Source organism: Mus caroli, unplaced genomic scaffold (assembly GCF_978045245.1).
Source record: "Mus caroli unplaced genomic scaffold, Mus_caroli_1 scaffold_2, whole genome shotgun sequence".
Classification (NCBI taxonomy): domain Eukaryota; kingdom Metazoa; phylum Chordata; class Mammalia; order Rodentia; family Muridae; genus Mus; species Mus caroli.
Genome location: NW_028227257.1, coordinates 12,427,726 through 12,450,400, shown reverse-complemented (window position 1 = coordinate 12,450,400; position 22,675 = coordinate 12,427,726). Strand labels below are relative to the sequence as shown.

General features: G+C 50.9%; 1 protein-coding gene across 3 annotated transcripts in view; it reads right to left on the bottom strand.

Moving 5' to 3' along the window:
• Positions 1 to 205: 205 nt before the first annotated feature.
• The window catches only part of Kcnb1 (potassium voltage-gated channel subfamily B member 1), a 95,228-nt gene continuing 72,758 nt past the window's right edge, over positions 206 to 22,675 (bottom strand). For 2 of the 3 annotated variants that reach the window (XM_021156594.3, XM_029468681.2), the window contains exon 3: positions 206 to 10,495. In XM_021156594.3, coding sequence (XP_021012253.1) covers positions 8,489 to 10,495 — 2,007 coding nt within the window. In that variant the 3' untranslated portion in view covers positions 206 to 8,488. The remainder of the gene's footprint in view (positions 10,496 to 22,675) is intronic. The other variant, XR_015045707.1, reaches the window with a different exon arrangement.

Sequence of the window (22,675 nt, the reverse complement as noted above, 5' to 3'; positions counted from 1 at the left end):
TGGCCGGCACTGGGTTGTGATTCATGGACAGAGGCTTATGTACTGGGGTTGAAAAGCCCCCATTTTCATGCACCCACCCACTCTTGATGGACCTTCCAGGTCCCCAGACACTCAGATTCGGCCTTTCTTACAGACGCCCCAGCCCACCCAAGCCTCCCCGCTCTCCCGGAAATAAGCCAAACACCAGCCAACTTGTTTTCTCCGGATCTTTTATTTGAACGCTGCAGACTTCATTAAGGGACCATTTGCTTGAAAATTCTTAAACATGTGAATTTTTTTAATACAAGACAGGACAGCAGCCGGAGGTCACACAAGGGTCACAAGTCCCTCTCACCACATGCAGAAGACGACACTGGAGTTTTGTGGGTTTCCTTGTGTGTGCACTCATGTGCACATATAAGACATGCACGCTGATGTGCACTGTCACATGGACAGGAAGGGCTAGAGACTTCTACTGATGAAAGTTGAACAGGACCCATGAACACAACCCAAAGAAGAGTGGTGAAGACCCTGGTGGAGTATGGCTAATATGGTTGGCTTGGCCTCCTTGAAAGATGGAGCAATCCGAATGGCTTTGCTGGCAGAAGAACCCGGGCCTTATACTCTGGGGTCCTGGAGGGGAGGGGACAGAGAGTCTGAGCTGATGGGATTGGGGTGCTTGTCATTATTGTAAGGGGGGCCTTCCAGGCTCAGATAAAAAGAGGGACCATTGGTTCTTACAGCTCAGGTAATGAGATCCAGTGGTAGACACTGGCTCCCATGTTCCTGCTCTAGTCAAGTCCCATATACCCCACCCCCACCTCGGACCCTTGGCTTGGACTACTGGATAGCCAATGTAGTCTCCATGTGACTCCCTGTGAACTGAAGTAGGAACAAGAAGGAAGACAGCCGGTGCTGACCAGCCTCAGGGTGCGGGGGCTTTGAGTAGATCATGACCCCTCTCAGCTTGAGGCTGCCAACATCAAATGTGGGCATCACTGTGACTCCAAATATGGTCATGGGCGAGATGACATTTGTGGGGACAGTTCAGAGAAACAGGGACTTCCACGCTTTCCTTCCCAGCGAGCCACACCCCCAGCCAGGTGAGAATCCAGCACTGCCTTCTTCACTCATCCTCCGGAACTTACCATCCTCACATGCACACACCCCAGAACACAGGCTGGATGACTGCTCTGTGCCATCAGCACGCAGGCAGAAGGCCATGAGTTCCTGCCAGTGTAGAAAAGGGGGACCCCTTGCCCTTTAGCTTCGACTCAAGCCAAATGGGCCCAGAGAGAAAGAGGACAGCTGTCCTGCACTTCCTGTATCCACATCTGGCTCTTGGATGCCCGATGGCCTCAGGCGTTTCAAACCTTGGGGAAACCCCGAGGCTGGGAGCTGGGCTGTTGAGTTAGACCCCAGGGGGGTGGGGAGGGTGTTCTCTTCTGTTCCAAACCAAGTTTCGCACATCTAAGTGGGATAGAATTGGGCAACCCCACATTTCCCACAGCTGCTCTGTAACCGCATTGTCATGGGAAACACTTCTGTGGGCTGAGATTTTGTAAACCAGTTCCTATTTAATTTAGTTTTAGAAGATAGTTGGTTCAGGTAACTCTGGCTTACTGGTCTACCTTGCCTTTCAAAACTACCTAGGTTTGGGCTCACTCTGAAGTTCACACACTACCTCTTCCCCACGCCCTATATCCAGTGAGGGAGAGCTCTCCAGCTCTGTGCTGAGTGGAGACAGACAGCATTCCCTTTGGGTATGGATGTGGGAGAGCAGGCTTTCATCTTGGAAGCAGCTGGAGCCTCGTTTCCCCCATAAAGTTGGATTATAATTACCTTTGCTGTTTTTAGTTTTCTAGATTTATTTCTTGGGCAGAGACCTTTGAACACCTTGACTAGGTTTTACTTTTATTTAACAAGAAAAAAAAGCCCTTTTGGAATGGTGCCATTTGGAATTGGTTGGGCAGTGGGTGGCTGGCTTGTGGGGTGATCACTGAGTCTCTCTGAGGGCACAGAGTATAGGGGAAGGGGCTGAAGCACCAATGCAGTGGCCAACCACAGGTGAGCCTGCAGGTTGGCCCTTTACTGGCTGGGGAAAGGGCAGCGTACATCTCTTCCCTAAATGGTCCTTGTTAGGCCATTGGAAATGTGTTGGATAAATGGTTGGCAGGGTCAGAAAAATAGCAAGAGCAGGCTTAGGATGCTGAGTCCTCTGCTGCAGCCCTCCTGTGTTGGTGTCTCCTGGGATGGACCGATCCTATAACCTAAGGTTCCAGTAGCTCTGCTCTGAATCCTTCTCTATGAGGCTTGAACCTGGACCCAGAATGTTCAAGACACCTGTGCAGACACCCACATGTGCATGAAAGCCATGAACACACACACACACACACACACACACATACAAACACACCAAGAAAGAACTGCTTTGAGTTTCCAGTCCCGTTTTGTGGTAATGCCAAGGCCTATTTGGGCATTACTCAGCCTCCCTGGGAATACCTGTGACACACTGCGTAGTCTGGATCTTCTTACCCATCATGCACTGTGTTCTATGAGCACATAACTCATCCACCCTGCTGAGAAAGGGCTTTGCTACTTTGAGCTGAAATGGACAATTCATGTTGAGAGGCTACTTCTTTGGGTCAACTTCCTGCCCATGCTCTCCTGCTGGCTTTTAGATTTCTTCAGGACCTTGGCTGAGACGGACAGAGGTAGGGCTAGACGTGGAGAGGACGGCCCAAATGACGAACAGCCCCTTCCAAATTAGGTTCAAGTCACCATTGGGAAATTTTGAGAGAAATTCTATGACAAGGAGAAAAGGTCAGAGGGTACCCTCTCTTTTTTGGGAAGACAGCCCAAAATGACAGCAATTTTAAATTTTGTTCTTACGCAAAAGTTGCACACACACATATGCACACAAACACACGTGAACATGCATGCATGTGCACGTTTGCATGTGCATGCATACCACATACACACACACACACACACAAAATCTTGTCTGTTTTATTTGGCTCTGGAACAAACCAGATTATCAGGAATTTTAGGGATGGGAGAAACTGATTAGAATCACATTCCAAATTAATACATCCAGGGGCTGGAGATGTAACGCAGGGTGGAGCACTTGTCTGACACAGCCAAGGCCCTAGTTAGGTCCCCAACACCACACAACAGAACAAACCCAAGGGGGAGGAAAGACAATCCAACCACCAGAATATTAAATTTGCATTTGGGCAGCATCCTCTTGGGGTTCTTTCAGTGGGAACACCATCACTGTCTGATAGGGCTGATCTGGCTTGACTCAAATTTCTGGTGCTGGCAGAGCTCAGAGTCCAGAGCTGAGGCAGGTAGGTGACTGGTTGGGCGTGGGAGACGATTTGATTGGCTTTTCTTGTCCCATGGAAGCTGATGGTTGGCAGACCCCTTCACTCCATGTGGAGTCTGTCCACCACCTGAGCCTAGGCTCAAAATTGTTTCCAATGGATGTTCAGGACTGACCAAGGACTGGAGACTCGGAAAAGCAGAAGCTGGAAAAATACTGTCACCCTTGCCTCAAGTCTCACCTTGACGCCACTACGAGGGGCTGGGTGGGGAGATCACAGCTTTGGGCTGTCTGTTACTCCTCAGCGTTTGGCTACAAGGCTGTCTGGCCACTGATTTTTGGTAAGACTGTGAGAAATGGAATGGAGACACACAGCACATTCTTCTAAGATTTGCTGGAGCCTGCACACACCCTGGTCCTTGGATCCAGTTGGTAGCCCTGGGAAGCAGGATAGCCGGACTTGGGGATAATCTGGCCAGGAGGGACTCAGGAATGTTCCTGAGCTCAGAGACAAGTTTGCTTGCAGGAGGGTCTTGATTCTAATATTTCTGGGAACCAGAAAGCACAGTCCTTTAAGATTTGGGAAGGGAAGCAAGCGTCCGAGCTCTGCCTGAGCTCCCGGCAGCCCAGGTCCCAATTGCACCTGTCTTCACCTGGCTTGCTCCTGCATACCTGGATTCTTAAGAGTGACAGCCAGGGGACATAGACCTGATGAGGAAAGACACAGGGTTGCTCTCCCAGACCCCCATCACCCACCCATTGCCAGAAACTCCATCTTCCAGGATATTAAACCCCATTTCCAGACAACTGGAATCCAACAAAACAAAACAAATCAGCCCAAGGGACAGTGGGAAGGAATGACAGCAGAAAAGACCAGCTATGCAAATGAGCAACAATAAAACCCCCAAGATATCACTCTGTTACAAAAGAAATTAGACTCAATTGCCCTATTATAAATATACTAAAAATACATATATGTATATATTTTATCTGAACAAAAAAATAGACTACTCTGAGATGTGTGGACGTCCTAGGATATAGATGCTTCTAGAGCCAGAAAAATGGCAACAGGAAATGCGGAGGTAAGTCTTCTTTCCAGGTGTGGCCTGGGCTGCTTTGGGTGGCCCTGGCCTAGTGACATGAAAGGATTTGGGGGTTATCATATAAACAATAGGTTAGGAAACGCCCAAGGCTAGAGTGTTCTGTTGTCCTGCTGGGGGCCTCGGAGCCCCCATCTTCCTCCTGCCAACCTGTCAGATACACATACACAAAGTCTGTCTCCAAACGAGCAACATTCTAGAAGCTTTTCTGTGTACCCATCCCCCTTTGATTCAGTGCAGGCTGTGGTTATTTTACTCGAGACAAAGTTGGCAGAGAAATAAGGAAAAGAGATCTATTTATATATCTATACCTATCTATCTATATAGAGAGACCTGGCTTTAGGGACCCTTGTCTGTGATGAACTTTAAATATTTCCTTGTTCAAGGACTAGACATTCCAGCCACGACCAGAGTCAGACAAATACATAATTATAAATATTGACAATACATTACAGTTGTATAGAAGAGGATGCTGTTGTGTCTTGTTTCCTCCTTAGAGATGTGGATCTTCTCGGGAGAAGGGACAGAGACAAGGCTGCAGCTACAGAACACAGAGGAGATGGAGAGAAGGTGAGACTTGGGAGGAAAAAAAGCTCCAATTCCCAGCAACTGTCAGGGTGAGTGGAGCGGGTTAAGGGTGGCTTCCTCATTACTTTGGCGTTTCCTCTCTCCTCGATGACAAATATTCTCTCCTCCTTTTTTTTCTCTCTCTCTCTCATCTAAATGTGCTTAATGTGGAATCCCAGAGAGAGATCTGTCGCCCCAGACCTGCTGCTTTGGAGACATCCAAAAATGAAAAGGCAAAAGAACTGGCTTGTCCTCACCTTGTCCACAGTAAGGCTTTCCTGGCGCGACAGGTGCGCACAGCAGTCCGACGCCTGGCCTTTTCTGATGACGTGGTAGATGCTGGGACTCCAGTTCAGCTGGCTTCTTGATAGTCCTGTTGATTTCATAACTGGCCCAGGAGATCTCCGCCTCCAGTCCCTGGTGTTATTTGGGTATCTCACTTCCTTTTGCTCTGGTTGGGTCAGGCCAGGTGGACCACCATGTTCAAGTGGCCTCTGCCCCCATCCCCTGGCTCTTGTCTTCACTGCTGAGACCCATCTGTCAGATTCATCTTCATCTTGGCAACCCAAGATTTCCCAGTGCGTGTAAACACAGGTACCTGGGTCAGGTACATGCGGCCTGAGACTCTGTGTTCCTTTTTAGCCCGTGGAGGGTTGGTAGAAAAATTTATAATATTCTAACTTGAGTTACACTTGTGTGGGGGAAGCTATATTCCCACAGTACACACAAATATAAGCGAAAGGAAAAAAAAAAAGCCAACAAAAACCAAAACGGAAAACCCTTCTTATGCTTCATTTATACTGTTTTGATGGTTGTCTCTATAGGAGTTCTGTCAGACTCTGCCTGTGCAGCAAGGAAGGGTATTCTGAATTCATCATTTTCTCTGTATAATGCTACTTTAAGGTCAGACAAAACACAAGAGGGAGGGACAGCCAGGTCCTACACAAGGCAGAAAGGGCCTTTGGTTACAAGAAAAGTCGCACCAAGTGGTTCTTAAAAAAGAAAGCAATCATTTCTACACTGTACACCCGCCGTCGGCTTAACCAACCAATGAAATGCCTTGGTTTAAAGAAGGGGGGCGGTAACTTCCTTCTGGCTATTTATGGCTATGTTAAGACGAGTTTACTTCCTGATATGTAAAATAGACTATATCATCAGTAGGAGGTTTTTTTACAGATAGCTCTAAAAATATCTGGATCGGAAATCACAACTATTTACTTTTTATCAAAAAGCATTTGTTTGTTTCCCTGAATTTTCACATTTGTGCTGATGGGTGACTGATGAGCAACACAAAAGACAGACATGGAAGATGGTCAGCAGAAAGGTCCCACGATCACCGATCACTGGTCACACACAGGCCCCAGCGCCAGGCAGAGCTCAGCAGGGGGCCGTGGAGCCCCGCCCCCCTGCTTCCTGCCTCCATGGTGCCGCTGGTGCACATGACCCGGCACTGTCTCAGCCCCTTTGCTCCTGTTTTGAGAAAGCTCTGAGGACGGATGGTGAGGCAGAATCAACTTCTTATTTTCTTCATGAAAACAGCAAAATACCAAGCTGTGCCCTCTGGAGGGAGGGGGGGACCCAGGTCTTTGGAGATGCTGAGAAGCGTCATGAACTGTAGAAAACACTTTGTTTAAGGGTGGTGGGATGAGCCTTTAGCATCCTACCTGGGACAGGTGGCCTGACCGCAGCCATGGAAACAAGAGAAGGCAGAAGATCGTGATGTGCTACGTGTGCTGACGGGTGGATCATGCCATCGCACTGCTGGGCCGACCAGCCACACATGATACTGAGGACAGGTGACCATTATTGTCTTTGCTTCATCAGGAAGACATGCCCGTCACTGTTCTGAGGACAAGGAGGAGGACACTACAGCATTTGGGACATTACCCACTCACACTATAGTAAGAAAACCACATTGCCCTATTGTACCAGAGACAGGCTGACCAACAACATCGCCGTAACTAGAGCATTGCGCAGACTGGTGTCACTGAGGAAGGGCCAACAATACTGTGCCACTGGGCCACAAGCAGGCAGGACGACGCCAGGTCAACGCTTGGACAGGAAGACTGACACCAGGAAGTACACAGGAACCTTGAGGGATACACTTGGGTACTTATTGCTTTTGGCTGTGCCGTCTGCCTAGATGGCCTCAGGGAGGAGCGTCGGGCTTTTGGGACAGACAGTAACATAGAACACACAATGGCCGGTTGACAAGAAAGAGCGTTACAACACCCGACACCCAACTCTTGCTGCGCCCTTCTGAGACGTGTGTCTCTTGTACGCAGGCTTTAAGAGATCCCTGTCCCCGAAACCTGAGGACCTCTCCTGTCCCATGAGGGATGAGGGGTGATCCTGAGGGGTCAGGGAAAAGCCCCGGACTCTGATGTGGTAACGGTAGACCCACTGTGGCCAGAAATGGGCACAAGTAATACCCCAAGTGCAGGGCCAGCTTACGGCCCAGGGGAAATAGTGCTTGTTTTAAAGTGCGAGATCTTGACACTGTCCCTGGTAGAACCTAGATTAGAAAAACATAAAGTGCTTTTTTTTTATTAACTTATTATTATTATTTTTTTTAGCTTGAATACTACAGGAAACAAAAAAAGAAAGAAAGAAAGAAAAAAAAAGAGAGAGAACTTCCTCTCATAGTAGGTGTGTTCCCTACCATACCACAGCAGAAAGTAGTCACAACTCTTCACAGGGCAGTTCAGTGAAGGATTTTTCTTTTCTTTTCTTTTTTCTTTTTTTTTCATGTAGAAAATGAAATTTATTATTTTTTTTAATGTTGTTTTTCAGTCACACACAGTCTTTTTGAATAATCTGTCTCGTTTGCATATTTGACGCGTTACGTATCTTTCCAGTCCAGGCTAGTGCTGTTTGGGACCCGCATTCCTGTGACAGCCCTGGCTTAAATTCCCTTGGTTGCGTGCCAACTGTCGGAACCCTTTCTAGATTGCCAGGTGGGCAGAAAGAATTGAGTTTAAATTGTCAGCTCCTCCTGACAGCTTCTCAGACTAAAGCCCCAGGTACCACAGAATACTGAATCATTTGAGCCGCTGCTTGTTTAAGCATTATGCCCTAGGAGTGTGGCTGATGAAATGGAGACTTCCTCATGATCAAGTGTCCTCTGTACCCTTCTAACAAGAGGGGGGACACCCAATACTGCTTGGCCAGCCCACGCTCTCACTAGCAACCCCTTGCTCCAACACCCGCCATGAGAGATGGCGATGATGCACTCAGAGGCAGACAGAGCCTCTAAAGGAGACTAGGAGTGTGTGGCTGTCAGCTCTGCTCCTGCCATCTCAGGAAGAAGCTGTTAGGTGGGTCCCCATCCTAGTTGGTGTCCACAGACTTGTCGTGGCTCTCAGGGTCTCTCCTGTCGCTGGGGCTCTGCGGGGGTGGGGGAAAGTGGGGGTGGGGGAGTCCTTGGGTCTCCGAGTTCATGCAGAACTCAGCGGCAGGCAAGCCAAGCATCCCTCCTCCTCGATGTCTCCTGCAAATGCCTTCTGTGGTAGGGAGCTCAGATACTCTGATCCCGAGTGCTCCCGTGTGCTCCTCCCCCAGGCAGCATGTGTACATCGGGGGAGGTGTGGTTCTCCAGCTTGCATTTCTCTTGGGCCCCGGGGCCTTTCCCAGGTAACCCTTCTGAGGCGTAGACACAGTTCGGCCTTAAGAACTTAGGGGAGGTGGGCAACGGGGAGCTCTCGAAGTGGTTCTTTTCTGTTCTAGCTCCAAGGCTGAACTTGGGGCTGGTACTCCCGTGGAGACTCTTGGGAGGACTGGAGTCCACGCTGTAGAGCAGCTGACCCTCATCATCTGTGTCAGTGTCTATGTACTGGTGGACCCCTGCCTCGAAGTTGAACGCTATTGCTGTGTGTTTCTCTGGGGAGCGAGGGGGCGTCCTGGCACTTGCTGTGGTATAGATGGAGGACTCCGGGCTCAGCACGGGCTTGTCTAAGAGGGAGGCACACTCCAGTCCGGCGACTGCAGCCGCTGCGCCTCCTCTGTTCCTAAGAGGATCATGATACAAGCCCAGAGCCGGTAGCAGCGGGGTGGGATCGCCCTCCAGGAAGTTAACCTTGAGCGCTCGCAGCTTCATGGGGTTGTGGGTCTTCATGGAACTCCGGGGGCTTTCCACGAAGAAACCAGAACGGCTGGCCTCGGGGATGGGGTTGGTCTCCATGAGTCTCCCGCCGCTGGCACCCAGAGCCCCCCGCCAGCCCACCTCCGGAGCTGTGCTGCCTCCAGCCTTGCTGGAGAGGGATGCCAGAGGACTGTGGGAGAATCTGGTGGCTTCAGGGAAGTCCGTGGCGCAGCTGATGAAGCTGTCGATGCTAGACATGCTGCGCATGTCAATGACGCCCTCTGTGCGCGTGGGCAGAGGGGCCACGGGGCTGGGCATGCTGCCCATCTCCAGTTCTTCCTGTGGCTGGCTCTGCGGCGCCATCTCCTTGGTGTTGAGGATGGGTTGAGACTGGGTCTTGGCCATCTTGCTGTACATGTCTTGCAGCTGCTGGACGTTCAAGTGCTGCGGACTAGACGAGGACCTGGCCTTCTCAGGAGATCCCTGCTCCTTGGTTTCAAAGGACTTGCTCGAGCTGGTCTCGGAGAGCGCCCTCTTGGTCCATTTCCACTTGTTGGGAGACAGGTGGTTATCCTGCACCTTGTCCTTCTTAGCCACACCCTCTCCATTTTTCTCCACCACGATGTCCATCATCTCGATGCTCCGGGCGAAGGCATCCTTCATGTTCATGGACACGATGCTGCCGTTCCTCTTGGCTCTCTCCAGAGCCTCTCTCCGCTTGATGGCTTTCTCCTGGCGCTTCTGCTCCTTGTAGAACTCGGAGAAGTTATTGACAATAATTGGAATGGGGAGGGCAATCACCAGGACACCGGCAATGCAACAGAGGCCCCCCACAATTTTCCCCAGGAGAGTCTTAGGGTAGATGTCTCCATAACCAACGGTCGTCATGGTGATGGTAGCCCACCAGAAAGAGGCGGGGATGCTTTTGAACTTGGTGTCATCCTCATCCTTCTCGGCAAAGAAGACCAGGCTGGAGAAGATCATGATGCCCATGGCGAGGAAGAGGATGAGCAAGCCCAGCTCGTTGTAGCTCCTGCGCAGCGTGAAGCCCAAGGACTGTAGGCCGGTGGAGTGGCGGGCCAACTTCAGGATGCGCAGGATGCGCATGATGCGAAAGATCTGGACCACGCGGCGCACATTCTGGAACTGCAGCACGCTCTTGTTGGATTCTGTGAGGAAGATGGTGACGTAGTAGGGCAGGATGGCCAGTAAGTCAATGGCATTGAGGGGTCCCTTAAAGAACTTCCATTTCTTGGGGGAGGACAGGAACCTCAGCAAGTACTCCATAGTGAACCACGCGATGCACACGGCCTCCACGTGTGCCAGCTGCGGGTTGTCCGTGCTCTGGCCGAATTCGTCCAGGCTCTGCAGCTCAGGCAGCGTGTTGAGTGACAGGGCGATGGTGGAGAGGACGATGAACATGATGGAGATGATGGCCAGAATCTGCGGGGAGAAGAGAGAGCTCGGTCAGCACCCAGCACATCACAGCATGGCTCTCACACAGAGAGGGCTTGGTCAGCACCCAGCAGAGTGTGGCCTTCACACACGGTCTCACCAGAGACTTCACAGCTGACCGAGTTACAGAAGGGAACGTCTGTAAACCTGTTTATGACTTAGATGTGAAAACCTGAAGCTAGAAAATGAAAACAATCTCAAGCTTGTCAAGCAAGCAGGCCTCCTCCACAGAAGCACAGGGAGTAAGAGGGTTGCCTGGTGTGCTCTGTTACAGCCGTGAAGCTCTGCAGTGGCCGAACCTGGGCGAAATGACAAGGAATGGCTGTGGCTGCCTCTCAATAGAATGATATTTATAAAAACGTTGGGGGGTCAAATGTGGCTGTGGGCATAGTTCTGGAGTGCAGTGCTGATGCCCAGGGCTGAGTTCTGGGGTGCAGTGCTGACGCCCAGGGCTGAGTTCTGGGGTGCAGTGCTGATGCTCGGGGTTGAGTTCTGGGGTGCAGTGCTGATGTCTGGGGCTGAGTTCTGGGGTGCAGTGCTGACGCCCAGGGCTGAGCTGAGCAACTTTTGTCTTATGGTGTGTCTCATTGTCCTTTGTTTTTGCCAACAGGGTCTCATCTTGTCACGTAGGCTGGCCTCTCCATCCTAACTCTCCTGCCTCTTTCTGCCTCTCAAGTCCTGGGATTATGGGTCACACCACACACAACTTGTATCTCACCCTTAGATCATCTCTCTTGAGTGTTATTCCTGTCACGCATTCAAGGCAGCCTCCCCACCTCCACATGAGAGGAAGTGTCAATAGCTCAACTGAACAGAGAGAAACTCAGCACTGAGGGCTGGAGAGATGGCTCAGTGGTTAAGAGCACCTGGTTTGAGTCCCAGCACACACGACCGTCTGTAACTCCTTTTTTCAGGGGACCGGAGCCCTCTTCTGGCCTCTGCTGGAACTGCACACATGGGGTGCACAGACATACATGCAGGCAAAGCAACCACATAAAATAAATGAATAATAATAATAATGATGATAATAATAATAAAAAGACATGGCAGGGCCACGATTTGGACCCAGGATCACCTGAGCCCTCAGCATGAGCTCTTGAGTGTGTTAAAAGTCACGTGGTGGGTGGGGTTGCTAGAGAGCCAGCTCAGTGGTTAAGACCACTTGGTGTTTTTCCAGAAGACCTGAGTTCAATTCCCAGCACCCTAACCATCTGTTACTCTCGTTCCAGGGGATCTGACAACATGCATACACTCACATTCAACACCCACACATAACTAAAATATGTGTATGTGTGTGTGTATCTATGTATTAACTATGTCAGATGAACGCCAAAGGTCATTGGCTAACAACAAGAATCCCTGTCTAAGAATCTTGTGGCTCCCCTTCCCTCGGGCACAGCTGTCCTGCATGTGTCTCAGCAGCTGGAGGGAAATACAGAAGTTTGGGCTCAAGGGTGTCGGTGTTGCCAGCTTTATCAGCTAGTCCCGTGGGTCAGGAAAAGAGCTTGCGGGCTGGTGAGAGGGCTCAGTGGGGGAAAGGTGATGTCACACAAGCCTAGAGGCCTGAGCTTTGCTCCCTGACGCCCACATAAAGGCGGGGAGAACTGACTCTACAAGTTGTCCTCTGAACTCCACACTGTGGCACATATGTATGAGTGCGCGCACACACTCACAGATTATGATTATGGAAGAGGATTGGCCAAGATGGATATTTGCTGAGATGAATGAATCCATAGATATGATGAACGGTTTCAGGGGTCTTTCTGTAAAAATATAAATCTAGCTGGGCAGTGGTGGCAGCGCACGCCTTTAATCCCAACACTTGGGAGGCAGAGGCAGGCAGATCTCTGTGAGACCAAGGCCAGCCTGGTCTACAGAGTGAGTTCCAGGACAGCCAGGGCTACACAGAGAAACCCTGTACAAAAATAAAGAAATAAAATATAAAAATAAATCCAGGGTCACCCGTTTCTGCTCAATTTCCAGAATTCTCAAGATAAAACTGAAACTCTCAGCTTGTGTGCCAAGATGCCCGCATCGTCTCCTTGGCCACCGCCTTTCTTTCTGCCACAGCCCCGGGGCTGGGGAAGCTAATAGGTTTATGTTCTTGCCTGTTGCTGACTGGATTTGAGGTGGGCAGGAGATTCAGGCTCAGTCAACTCATCCCAGAGAACCTGTTGTGCTCAGGGGTCCAGGGAGCAAATGGCTTGTGGGAGGGTGAGAATTAAGTGTGCACGTGTCAACCTGTCTGCACTGTCTACACTGTCAGCACCGTCTGCACTACCCTGAGATGTAGGAGATGAGAGGCCATAAAAGTTCAGAGAGGGGGCCAGGGAGGGACTCAGTTGGCATCAGAGCTGGCCTAGCATGAGTGTGGCTGTGGGTCCCAGCACCAGGTGAACCAGAGGTGGTGGTAAACACCTGTGACCCCAGCACCCTGGAAGTTGGGGCAGGAAGGTCAGGAGTTCAAGGTCACCCCTGGCCACATTGTGCATAAGAGCCAGCCTGTGTTATAGGAGACCCTGCTCACAATAAGTAAGTTGGTAAGTACCAAGTGAAGTACCATTCCGCCAACCAGACCCTCACTCTCCTCAAAGCAAAACCTGTGTGGTTTCTGACATCATCCTTGCTTTCCCTAGATACAAGGGCCACTTCATGTTCTGCTGTTGTGTATGAATGAATGCACATGTGTGTGCCTGTGTGTGTGTGTGCATGTGTGTGTGAGTGCATGTATGTGTGTGAGTGAATGCACATGTGTGTGTGTGTGCACGCACATGTGCTGATATGCCCATTGCTGCCCAGAATCTATAAATGCCATCCAAGAGGGCTGACTGACCCTTAGCCTTTCTGTGTACCCTGCTCTGGCTCGGGGAGCATCATCAAATTCAGCAAGCTGAATGTCTGCGGCAGGCCACGCCAGGAGTAAGAGCTCATTCTTGCCTTCCACTTGCTGTGCTGTGAACTTGAACGACAGGCCTGCAGACAGGTGTGCCAGCCTCCTCCCATCAGCTGGCTTTTCTGCAGCTGTCTGCACAGAACATGAGCACTCCCAAACAAAGCCTGTTTCTGTCAGCCTGACAGCAAACCATGCCTGTTCCTGTTACCTACACTATTCTGCAAAAAAAAATTTCACACTTAACTTTATTTCAGCCACAGTCTACAAAATGACATGCAAACCCACCCGTTTTGCCTGCCTAGTGACAGATGCATTAATACCAAGGTAAACTGACCTGTCACTCTCCCTGAGGCTCTGCCACCCTCGGCCTTGAGTGCTGGCCTCTTCCCTGACTCAGTGTCCTTGTCTGTACGAGGCTACTTCCTAGGGTGGATCTTAGCAATTTCTTGGAAGTATTTGATTGCTGTAGCCCACAGAAAGAGTACAACCAGCATTAGAAAGGCAGAGGACAGGCATACTATCCAGCATCCTGCAACGTACAAAGTGACCCATAGAAACAGCATTATCCTGGCTACGGTTGTGAAAGTCTGGGGCTGGCCCCTTATAAGTTCTAGAGCAGGAATCTGTGTTACCTTCAACACAGGCTGAGCACACAGAGCATGGGTGGTACAGGCACAGGCTGAATCCTATTGTTACCTGCTCACATCTCTGATCCATACAGGAATGGATCTTGGGTGGGAAGTCTGTCTCTTTAAGAGCTGGGAGGTTCTGTTTCCTCAGAGGCTGGCAGGGTGCAGCTGGCACCTCCTCCTTTCCTAACCCCAGAACACCTCTGGGCAGACCCACATAGTGAATCATCTGTGACAAGAAGTGAGTTATAGGCCCGGCTATGGCAAACCGCAGAGTGAATGGTTTATGACAGTAGTGACTTACAGACCTGGCTATTGGCAACCCCATACATAGCTTGTAGTCACAAGGCTGTATCTCTGAGAATCCAGAGAAAGGCCCCCCGAGTCCCAGCTTGTGTGTGTGTGGGTCTGTTGCCATGGTGAGAGGGGAGAGCCCAAGGTATCAGTCCCTCACTGTATGTCCAGTAGCTTGTGTGTCCAGGCAGCTCAGGAACTCTCCTAATCTTACCAACAAGTTTGTTTCCTCTAGATCACCAAAGCCCTCAGAGTCAGGGCCACTCTTCCTGCCTGGGGAATTTCCAAATGTTGCTTAAGCTGTTTGTGCCTCAGCTTCTTGCCTTGGTAGGCTGGCCGTCACTCCAAGACTGAGGTAGAATCCACTGAAGGCCCTCGTCAGTGTGGCACAGCCACCCCAACTCACTGCTTCCATTTCTCCTCAGCTTGTTTGTTTATAAGCTGGTTGGGGACTTGGATTCAATTCTTGATGATTTTATTCTTTGGCTGTGTGGCCTTGGACAAGCAAGCCATTTTCCCTCTTTGAGCCTCCAATGCTCTATCTGTTGAATGGGGTGGAAGTAACCGAGCAGTTGCTCATGATGGCTGCTAAGTCCATCTGTCATTAGGTCCTTATCTAGGTAATCTACTGCTAACCCCTGCGAGCCTCATATGAACCTCAGGCCATGTGGACAGGTCCTGGCATGGATGGCTAAGTCACCACACAAGGTCCTCCTGGTCCTGAGTCAGGCCCAGAAAACTCCCTGCTCTCCTGGCATTAGAGCCTCACTGGATTGAGAGCAGGGCTCCAGGCTCAGGCTCAGACTCAGGTGGGAGCCAGCCTGAGGGGACCCGAGCCCACATTCTCTTCCTATGAGGAGGTCCCAGGAGAGTCCTCAGTATGCCAGACAGGAGAGGGTTGCAGGGTTGCCTGGATCAGGTCTTCAACTGCTCTGGCCCAGGGACAGTCCCCATAGTTGGTGCCACCTCCCTGGCCCTTCTCTGTTCTTCCGATATGGAGGAAAAGGCACAAGTGTCTAAATAACATAGGCCTCGGCAGAGAAAGGACAGGGTGCACCCACGGTCACTCGGCCCACCATGGTCAGCAGAAACACAGGATCCTTGGTGAATTACTTAGGGCCTTTGGGGCTCACCAGTCGCTTCTTCTACGTGTTTCCAATAACTGTTGTTCCTAAAGGCTGCAGAGAAGCAACCAGAATTCCACCAAGCCATGATCGGACAAAGCAAAGATGGTATCAGAATTCAGGGATCAGAATAGCCCGAGCAAGCTCTTTGTGCTGCTCCCTCAAATGGCTCAGGAAATGCCGTGAAAGAGGTAAGAGATGACAGAGAGAAACCCCATTCTTTCCCTCCCTCCCTCCCTTCCTTCCTTCTTTCTTTCCTACCTACTTTTCTTTTTGAGACCAGTTTCACTGTGTAGCCCTTGTTGTCCTAGAACTCACTCTGTAGACCAGGCTGGCCTTGAACTCACAGAGATCCGAGGCTGCCTCTGCCTCCTGGATGCTGGGATTAAAGGCATGTACCACCACCACCATTCGTTATGACTCAATACAAGCATGATAACCACGACTCACATCACTGGCAGTTACCTGCACTGGGCCCACACAAGACCAGCCCTGACAACCGGTCAGCAAGTGGGTGGGACTCACAAGGCCCCACCTGTACCTCTGAACTATTGGTTACTGATAGGTCCTGGGAGAGGGGGGACCATGGTCTTCAGTTGTGTGTCTGATGCTGGGCCCAGCAAGCTCCAAGGAACAGCTCCAAGGCTGCATGCAGTCACACAGACAGCCTTGTTTAATCTCAGTGGGTCACAAAACAAAACAGTTATGAACTATTGATTGCGAGAGAGATTTGTGGAGTGGGCGGGGGATGAGAGAGAGGTGGGAGATGAGAGAGGTCAGTATTTAAAGCGAAGAGATGTGGAAATGTTAACATAAAATGGTTAAAAATATTAAAAACAATCTGAATTGCATAGGAGAAGTGGGTAAATTATGACATATGAAATAAGTGTCAAAAAAGACAAGGAGCCATTTTCTGCCAAAGACATCCCTGTGATCTCAGGAGTGTTACAGACAGGGTCTCATTATGGAACACAAACTCAGGATCCTCCTGCCTTGGCCTCCTGGGAGTGGGGGGGGGTCACAGGTGGCTATGAACCCAGCTGCTAGCTAAGGGGTTGCCACTTGCACATAGAGTTCTGGACCCTCTACCTCTGCCTGACATCGCTGAACAATAAGTAATGTAGCATTGGTGGGAAAGGGAGGTTGAGGCAAAGACACCGGATTCAGCCAAGGAGTGTGGGACCCATCTCCTTCATGGCGTCCCTTGCTTGGACTCCGAGGGAATGAACCGGAGCCTCATGGCTCTCAGCTTTGGGCACCCACTCTGCCTGGCACCGACTCAGGAGCTGGGGATAACAGTGACCCTGTCTGAGAAAACCAACCAAAGGGCCTGCTTCCCTCCTGTGACACTCTTCAGGTCACGGGGACTAAAAGCAATGGGGTGTCCTTGGCAGAAAATGACTCCTTATCCTATTTTTATCGGCATTTGCTTTGCAACACCATAATGCTTTTTAAATTATTATTTGTTAACATTTGACGTACACTCTCTTGGTGGAGCTGGGATGTGGTCTCAGGCCCTGGGGCTCCCCAAGAAGGGCTCAAGGACACAAGAAGGGGCTCCTTTTATGGTCCTTCCGCTTCCTGGGTTTTAAGGGGGGGGTCCAGGGGGATTATATCAGGGAGTTTTAATTGGAAGGGTCACTGGAGTGGATCCGATTAAAGGATTGGGAGCAGTTCGAGGAGCTGACCCCTCCCTGCCTGCGGCAAGGGCTGGGGTGGGGGTGGGGGATGCTGGAGTGGCAGCGGATGCTGGCAGGCACCTGGGCCTGGGCAAGAGAAGCCATCACAAGAGGACAGGGGTGCAGGGCACAGCCCAGGGACACCCATCCAGCAAGATCCCTCCGGTATTCATTTTCCTTAGTTGCCTATGTTTCAAATTGGGAGTTTTTGTTCATTGGTTGGTTTGTTTGAGACAGGATCTCATTGTCTTGTCTGGCCTGGAACTCATTACATAGATCAGGGTTAGACCTTGAACTTGAAATTCCCCCTAATGTTGGGATTACAGGTATGCACCGCCACATCTGGTTAAAATGGGGAGATTTCACATAAAAAGCCAGATGTTTGGATTCCCTCCACAAACTAGAGGCACTCCACCAACCTGTACTTCCAGTCATGGCCACTAGATGGTGCTGAGGAGCAACGACCGCTTCCCAGGTGGATGCCCAGAGCCTCAGGACCTTTGCACCTCACCATAGCTACATGCTCCTGCAGTTCTGGGCCTGCCTGGTACTATGACAATGAGACTAGCTATTAACAGACCTGCTACTATGTGTAAAGAATGTTCGGCCGGGCAGTGGTGGTGCATGCCTTTAATCCTAGCACTTGGGAGGCAGAGGCAGGTGGATTTCTGAGTTCAAGGCCAGCCTGGTCTACAGAGTGAGTTCTAGGACAGCCAGGGCCACACAGAGAAATCCTGTCTCGAAAAACCAAACAAAAAATGTTCTAGAGATCTTCATGGAATTACAGAGGCAGGAACAGAAGGGTTGGGAGCAGTCCTACCAATCTGCCTTAATTTGCCCCATATCCACATCCGGCCAATTCCTCTTTACAAACATCACCAGATATGTCCTTTCCTGTCCACCCTACAGCCACCACCCTGTCCCAAACATCATCAGATCTCACTGGTACCACTGCAAACAGATGTCTCTCCTGCCTCCTCAAAGTCACTCTACAGACCACATCCCTTAGTGCTTATTCCCTCCTTCTAGCTGGGCGTGGACCATCTAGGATAGAGACTGCATTTCCCAGCTCCCCTTGCTGTGTAGATGAGGTCCTGTGATCAGGTCTGGGCAGCAAAAGGCACTTGGAATTGGTGTGGGCCCCCTCTCCTTCTCCGGCCCGCTGCCTGGGAGACCGATGGGGAGAAAAACTATTCTGGATATGAAGGGGTTAACCCCAGCACTAGGCTGACCTTGTACAGAGAGGCCTGGCAGCTCTTGGTCTGTGTGGTTTGCATCTCCAGCCACAGGAGCTTAGTGTGCAGGCCCAGAGCATTGGGTCTCAGCCCCTCTGCTCTCTCATCGCAGGCCTTTCTATCCCCCTCCTGGTCTCTATGGTCCTTCCTGCCTTGTGCCTCTGCCCACACTGTCCCTCATGCCTGCAATGTTTCTCGCTCCCCTCTGCTAGCTGACTGCTTCTCATCTGTAGTCACTGTAGTCACCTCCTCAGGGAAGCCACCCCAACTGTCCCCAGAGGCACAGGCTTCCTTCCCTTCTCTCTGAAATGTCCATAGGGTATTTTCAGCAGCAATGTTTTCTGTAGATACTTTCCAGTTTGTGGGCATGGGTTCAGTCTCAAACCTGAGTCCTCGGGGATGGTGGGAGACCTCAGCTAAGCTGCACAGAAAGATGGGTACAGTGGCACATGCCAGTTACCCCGACATTCAGTCTAACATAGTTCCAGAACTGATAGTTCCAGGGCAGCCTGAGCTACACAAGAGCCTGTCTCAATGATTGAATGAATGAATGAATGAATGAATGAATGAATGGCCTGTATGTGTCTCAGTGGGTTGAATGAACACTTGTCTAGCACACACGGAGCTCTGGGCTCCACCCAAGCATGAACCAGATATGGCGGGGCACTTGTCACCCCAGTACTTGGGGAGTACTGAGGAAGGCAGATCAGAAGTTCAAAGTCATCCTTAACTGCAGAGGGAGGGAGTTTGCGGCCAGCCTGGGCTACATGAGACCCCCATTTCACAGAATATAGGAGAGGCCTGGAAATACAGCTCGGTGGTGGAATGCCTGCCTAGCCTATTTGAATTCCTCAGTTCAATTCCCAGGGCCTCATAGCAATCGAACAAACAAAAGCCTAGCGCTGGGCCAGCAGCACTGAGGCAAGGTGCTGGCTGCAAAGCCTGTCGATCTGAGTTCGATCCTGGTGCCCACGTGGTGGAAGGAGAAGAGTCCCACAAGCTGTCCTCTGATCTCCCCCTGCACACTGTGGCGAGCACACCTGTGTGCTTACTGTGCCCTGGCATGTGCACATGGATACTTGGCGCGCGCACACACACACACACACACACACACACATGTTGTGACAGGCACTTTCCTTGTGGAGGTCAGAGGCTGGGGACTGTCTCCCTCCTGTCTCCTGAGCAACCTTGTGAAGGGGAAAGCAGGGGTCAGCCCTGGTCCACATGGGGGAGACTAGGGAGATGTCCCTAAGGTTCCCTTCTGCAAGGGAAAGTCCAGGACAATGATGCCCTTCTGGCTGGGTGACCACTGGGTCCCCTAGACCTGCTGAGGATATGAGATGGCGTCTACAGGTTCTAAGCCTCTAATGGGAGCCTCTGTCCCTTGGTATGGTGGGATGTGGATGTGGAAATGGTCCCTGAGAATCCAACCGTGGTAGCTCACAGCTGAAAGCACTCCCCGTGGGTCAGGAGAGATGCTGGGTGGGGGACCGCACAGCCAATGGCTAAAGCTACAACAAGGCCTTCAGGAAGGCCGTCTTCACAGCCATGTTAGGCACTGCCTTGTATGACCAAGGCCTCCCTCCGCAACAGTCCTTGATGAAAGAGCCAGGACTTGCTTGTCCAAACTGTTTTACTCATGGTGGCTGAGGATAAACCAGAGATTGAATACCTTCTGCAGGAAGGGAAGCCCATTGGGTAAACACTCAGGACCTATCTCGATAACTCACTAGCACAGAGAACTCCAGGTTTTCACGCTATGTGACCTGTTGTCATGTGGAGTGTTGTGGTCACGTGTTCCAGGACAGGAACGTGGTCAGAGGTTCATTCCTACTCCTGCCGTTCTCAATTTTGAGGTTTGCCAGGGATTCTAAACTTGCTCCAACCCTACCAGGTCTTCTGTCTGGTGGCACGGTCCACTGCCCCTCAAACAAGGAGGATGCGTTCGCTGGTGAGACATTTCCTCACCTTCCTGTCTGGTCTCACAGGAGTCGGAAGAGCTGCCTTCTAACTCCAAATGGGCATCCCCAGGCAAGCACCTTCATGTCTCTGGCCTCACTCACACAACAGCCACTGAGAGTCGGGTGGGCTCCGGCACTGTCCCCTTCGGCAGTGACTCAGAGATCCAGTGACTCTCTCACCCCAGGGCATGGCCTCTATCTATGCAACAAGTGACAGCAGAGTGCGTTGTCCAGGCTGGCCTTGCACTTATGATCCTCCTGCCTCAGCTTCTGGCTGAAAGGACAGGCCTGGGCCCAGCCTGATCCCTGTCTTCCTTCAGGAATTTAAAGCAAGGAGGTAGAATTAGTGAAAACCATTTCAGAATTGCTGGGGATCGAATGCAGGGCCTTGTGCATAGACTCAGTGACGTCTGAAAATGAATGATGACCTCTGTCCTGCAGGAGGCCAGCAGCGAGTGTGTTGGTTAAGATCCTGTACTTGGGGCTGGAGAGATGGCTCAGTGGTTAAGAGAACCTCTGCTCTCCCAGAGGTTCTGAGTTCAATTCCCAGCAACGATACGGTGGCTCACAACCATCTGTAATGGGATCCAATGCCCTCTTCTGGTGTGTCTGAAGAGAGCGACAGTGTACCCCATATACATAAAATAAATAAATAAATAAATCTTTATTTAAAAAATAGACCCTGTACTTGGGCTGCAGTGTGGCTCAGTTGGTAGTGCTTGCCTGGTGTGCATGACTGTTACCTCAAATAGGGGTTCGGGTGTTTATGACCCAGTCAGCCTTTCACTCACTTACTTTCTCATTCATTCATTCATTCATTCACTCATTCATTCATTCTCCCATTTGTTCGCTCACTCACTGACACGCCAGGTCTCATCCTAGAGACCCAACAGTAAACAGTTTAGGCAGAAACCTGAGTGTGTGTGTGTGAGAACCCGACGGTCTTGCAGAGAAACGGTTATACTGACCAGAAGCAAAACAGGCTGGTTTGGCATGATGATGACTATGGAGGGTGACGGGGACCTGTGAGAAGGAGGTGGCTATTAGGTGATTCCTTTTGGCTGGCGGGGCTGGGCTTCTGGGCAAAAGTGATGTCTGGGCTCAGGCCTAAAGGAGAAGGAGAAGCTGGCCCTAGGGAAGTATCCGCAGGAAGGATAGCAGGTGCAAAGGCCCTGGGGTGGAAGCTGCTGGGCAAGCATGTTTGAGTTAGGGAGATGGGGGAAGGGAGGAAAAGGGAAGGCGCAGACGCGAGAGGTCCTTCTATACCAAGTGCAGCTATACCAAGGCTGCAATGGCCACTCACAGCAGCAGAGCAATACAACGAGGCACCCCAGAAAGCACCACCGTTTTTATCCTCTGAGAGATGCTGGCAGTGTTCAGCTGTGCCCATGAGACACTGATGGGAGGCTTAGTCACAACCCTGCAGGGGCTGTGTTACTGTTTCAGGGAAAGGAAAACAGTTGCAGGGAGCCCTGGCTGCAGCACTCTGAGCTTAGGCTTCTGCTTCCAGAACCCTCTTCCTACCTCCTCTGTTCCCTCGTTCACTGTGTGTTCTCAGTAGGCCCAGGGCCACTCGAGGAAAGTCACGTGCTGTAGACAGCATGCACCCATGCGCTGTTCCTTCACACCAACAGAACCCCGATTTTCAACTGCCTAACGCAGATACTCAGCTTAAAGACTACATTTCCCAGCTTTCCTTGCTTCTAGATGGGTACGCATATGTTTGGCCAGTGGAAGTGTTGCATGGGATCCTGGAAATCCCTTAAAACCAGAGAAGAGTGCTTCCTCTTTCTAGATTTTTCTTCATCCTGCCACCAGGGATGGTGATGTGACGGTTGGAGCTATCGCAGCCATAAAGCGCCATCATGCTGACAGAGCTGTACTCTCTAGGCAAGGATAAGAAAAGATGAGCTGGGGCTGCGATGAGCTTATAAGGCCACCACACCAGCCCTTGACTGTTTACACCCAGGTGAATTTGAGGAATATACACTTCTCTCTAGACTCTAGAGAAGAAACATCTGGAGTCTAGATGTCTCTTGGAAGAACCAACACAGCGATGGTTAGCCCAGCAACCCTCCATCCAGTAAATGGACATAGGACTGTGCCCCAATCTGATGGGCGGTCCCACTGAGGCAGTAGGCACCCAGTTGCTCAGAGATCTCAGGCAAAGAAAGAACTCGAAGCTAAATGCTTTGAGCTCCCCTCTATCCACAGCATGGGGCAGCACCTTCTCTGTCATCTGACCCTGACCAACCGGACCGACCGGCTTCACATTTTCCTGTTGTGGTTCCAGCACCACCTTGTTGGCCGCCCTGGAGTATCCGGGCGTTGTTTTCCTTGCGGTTCACACTCA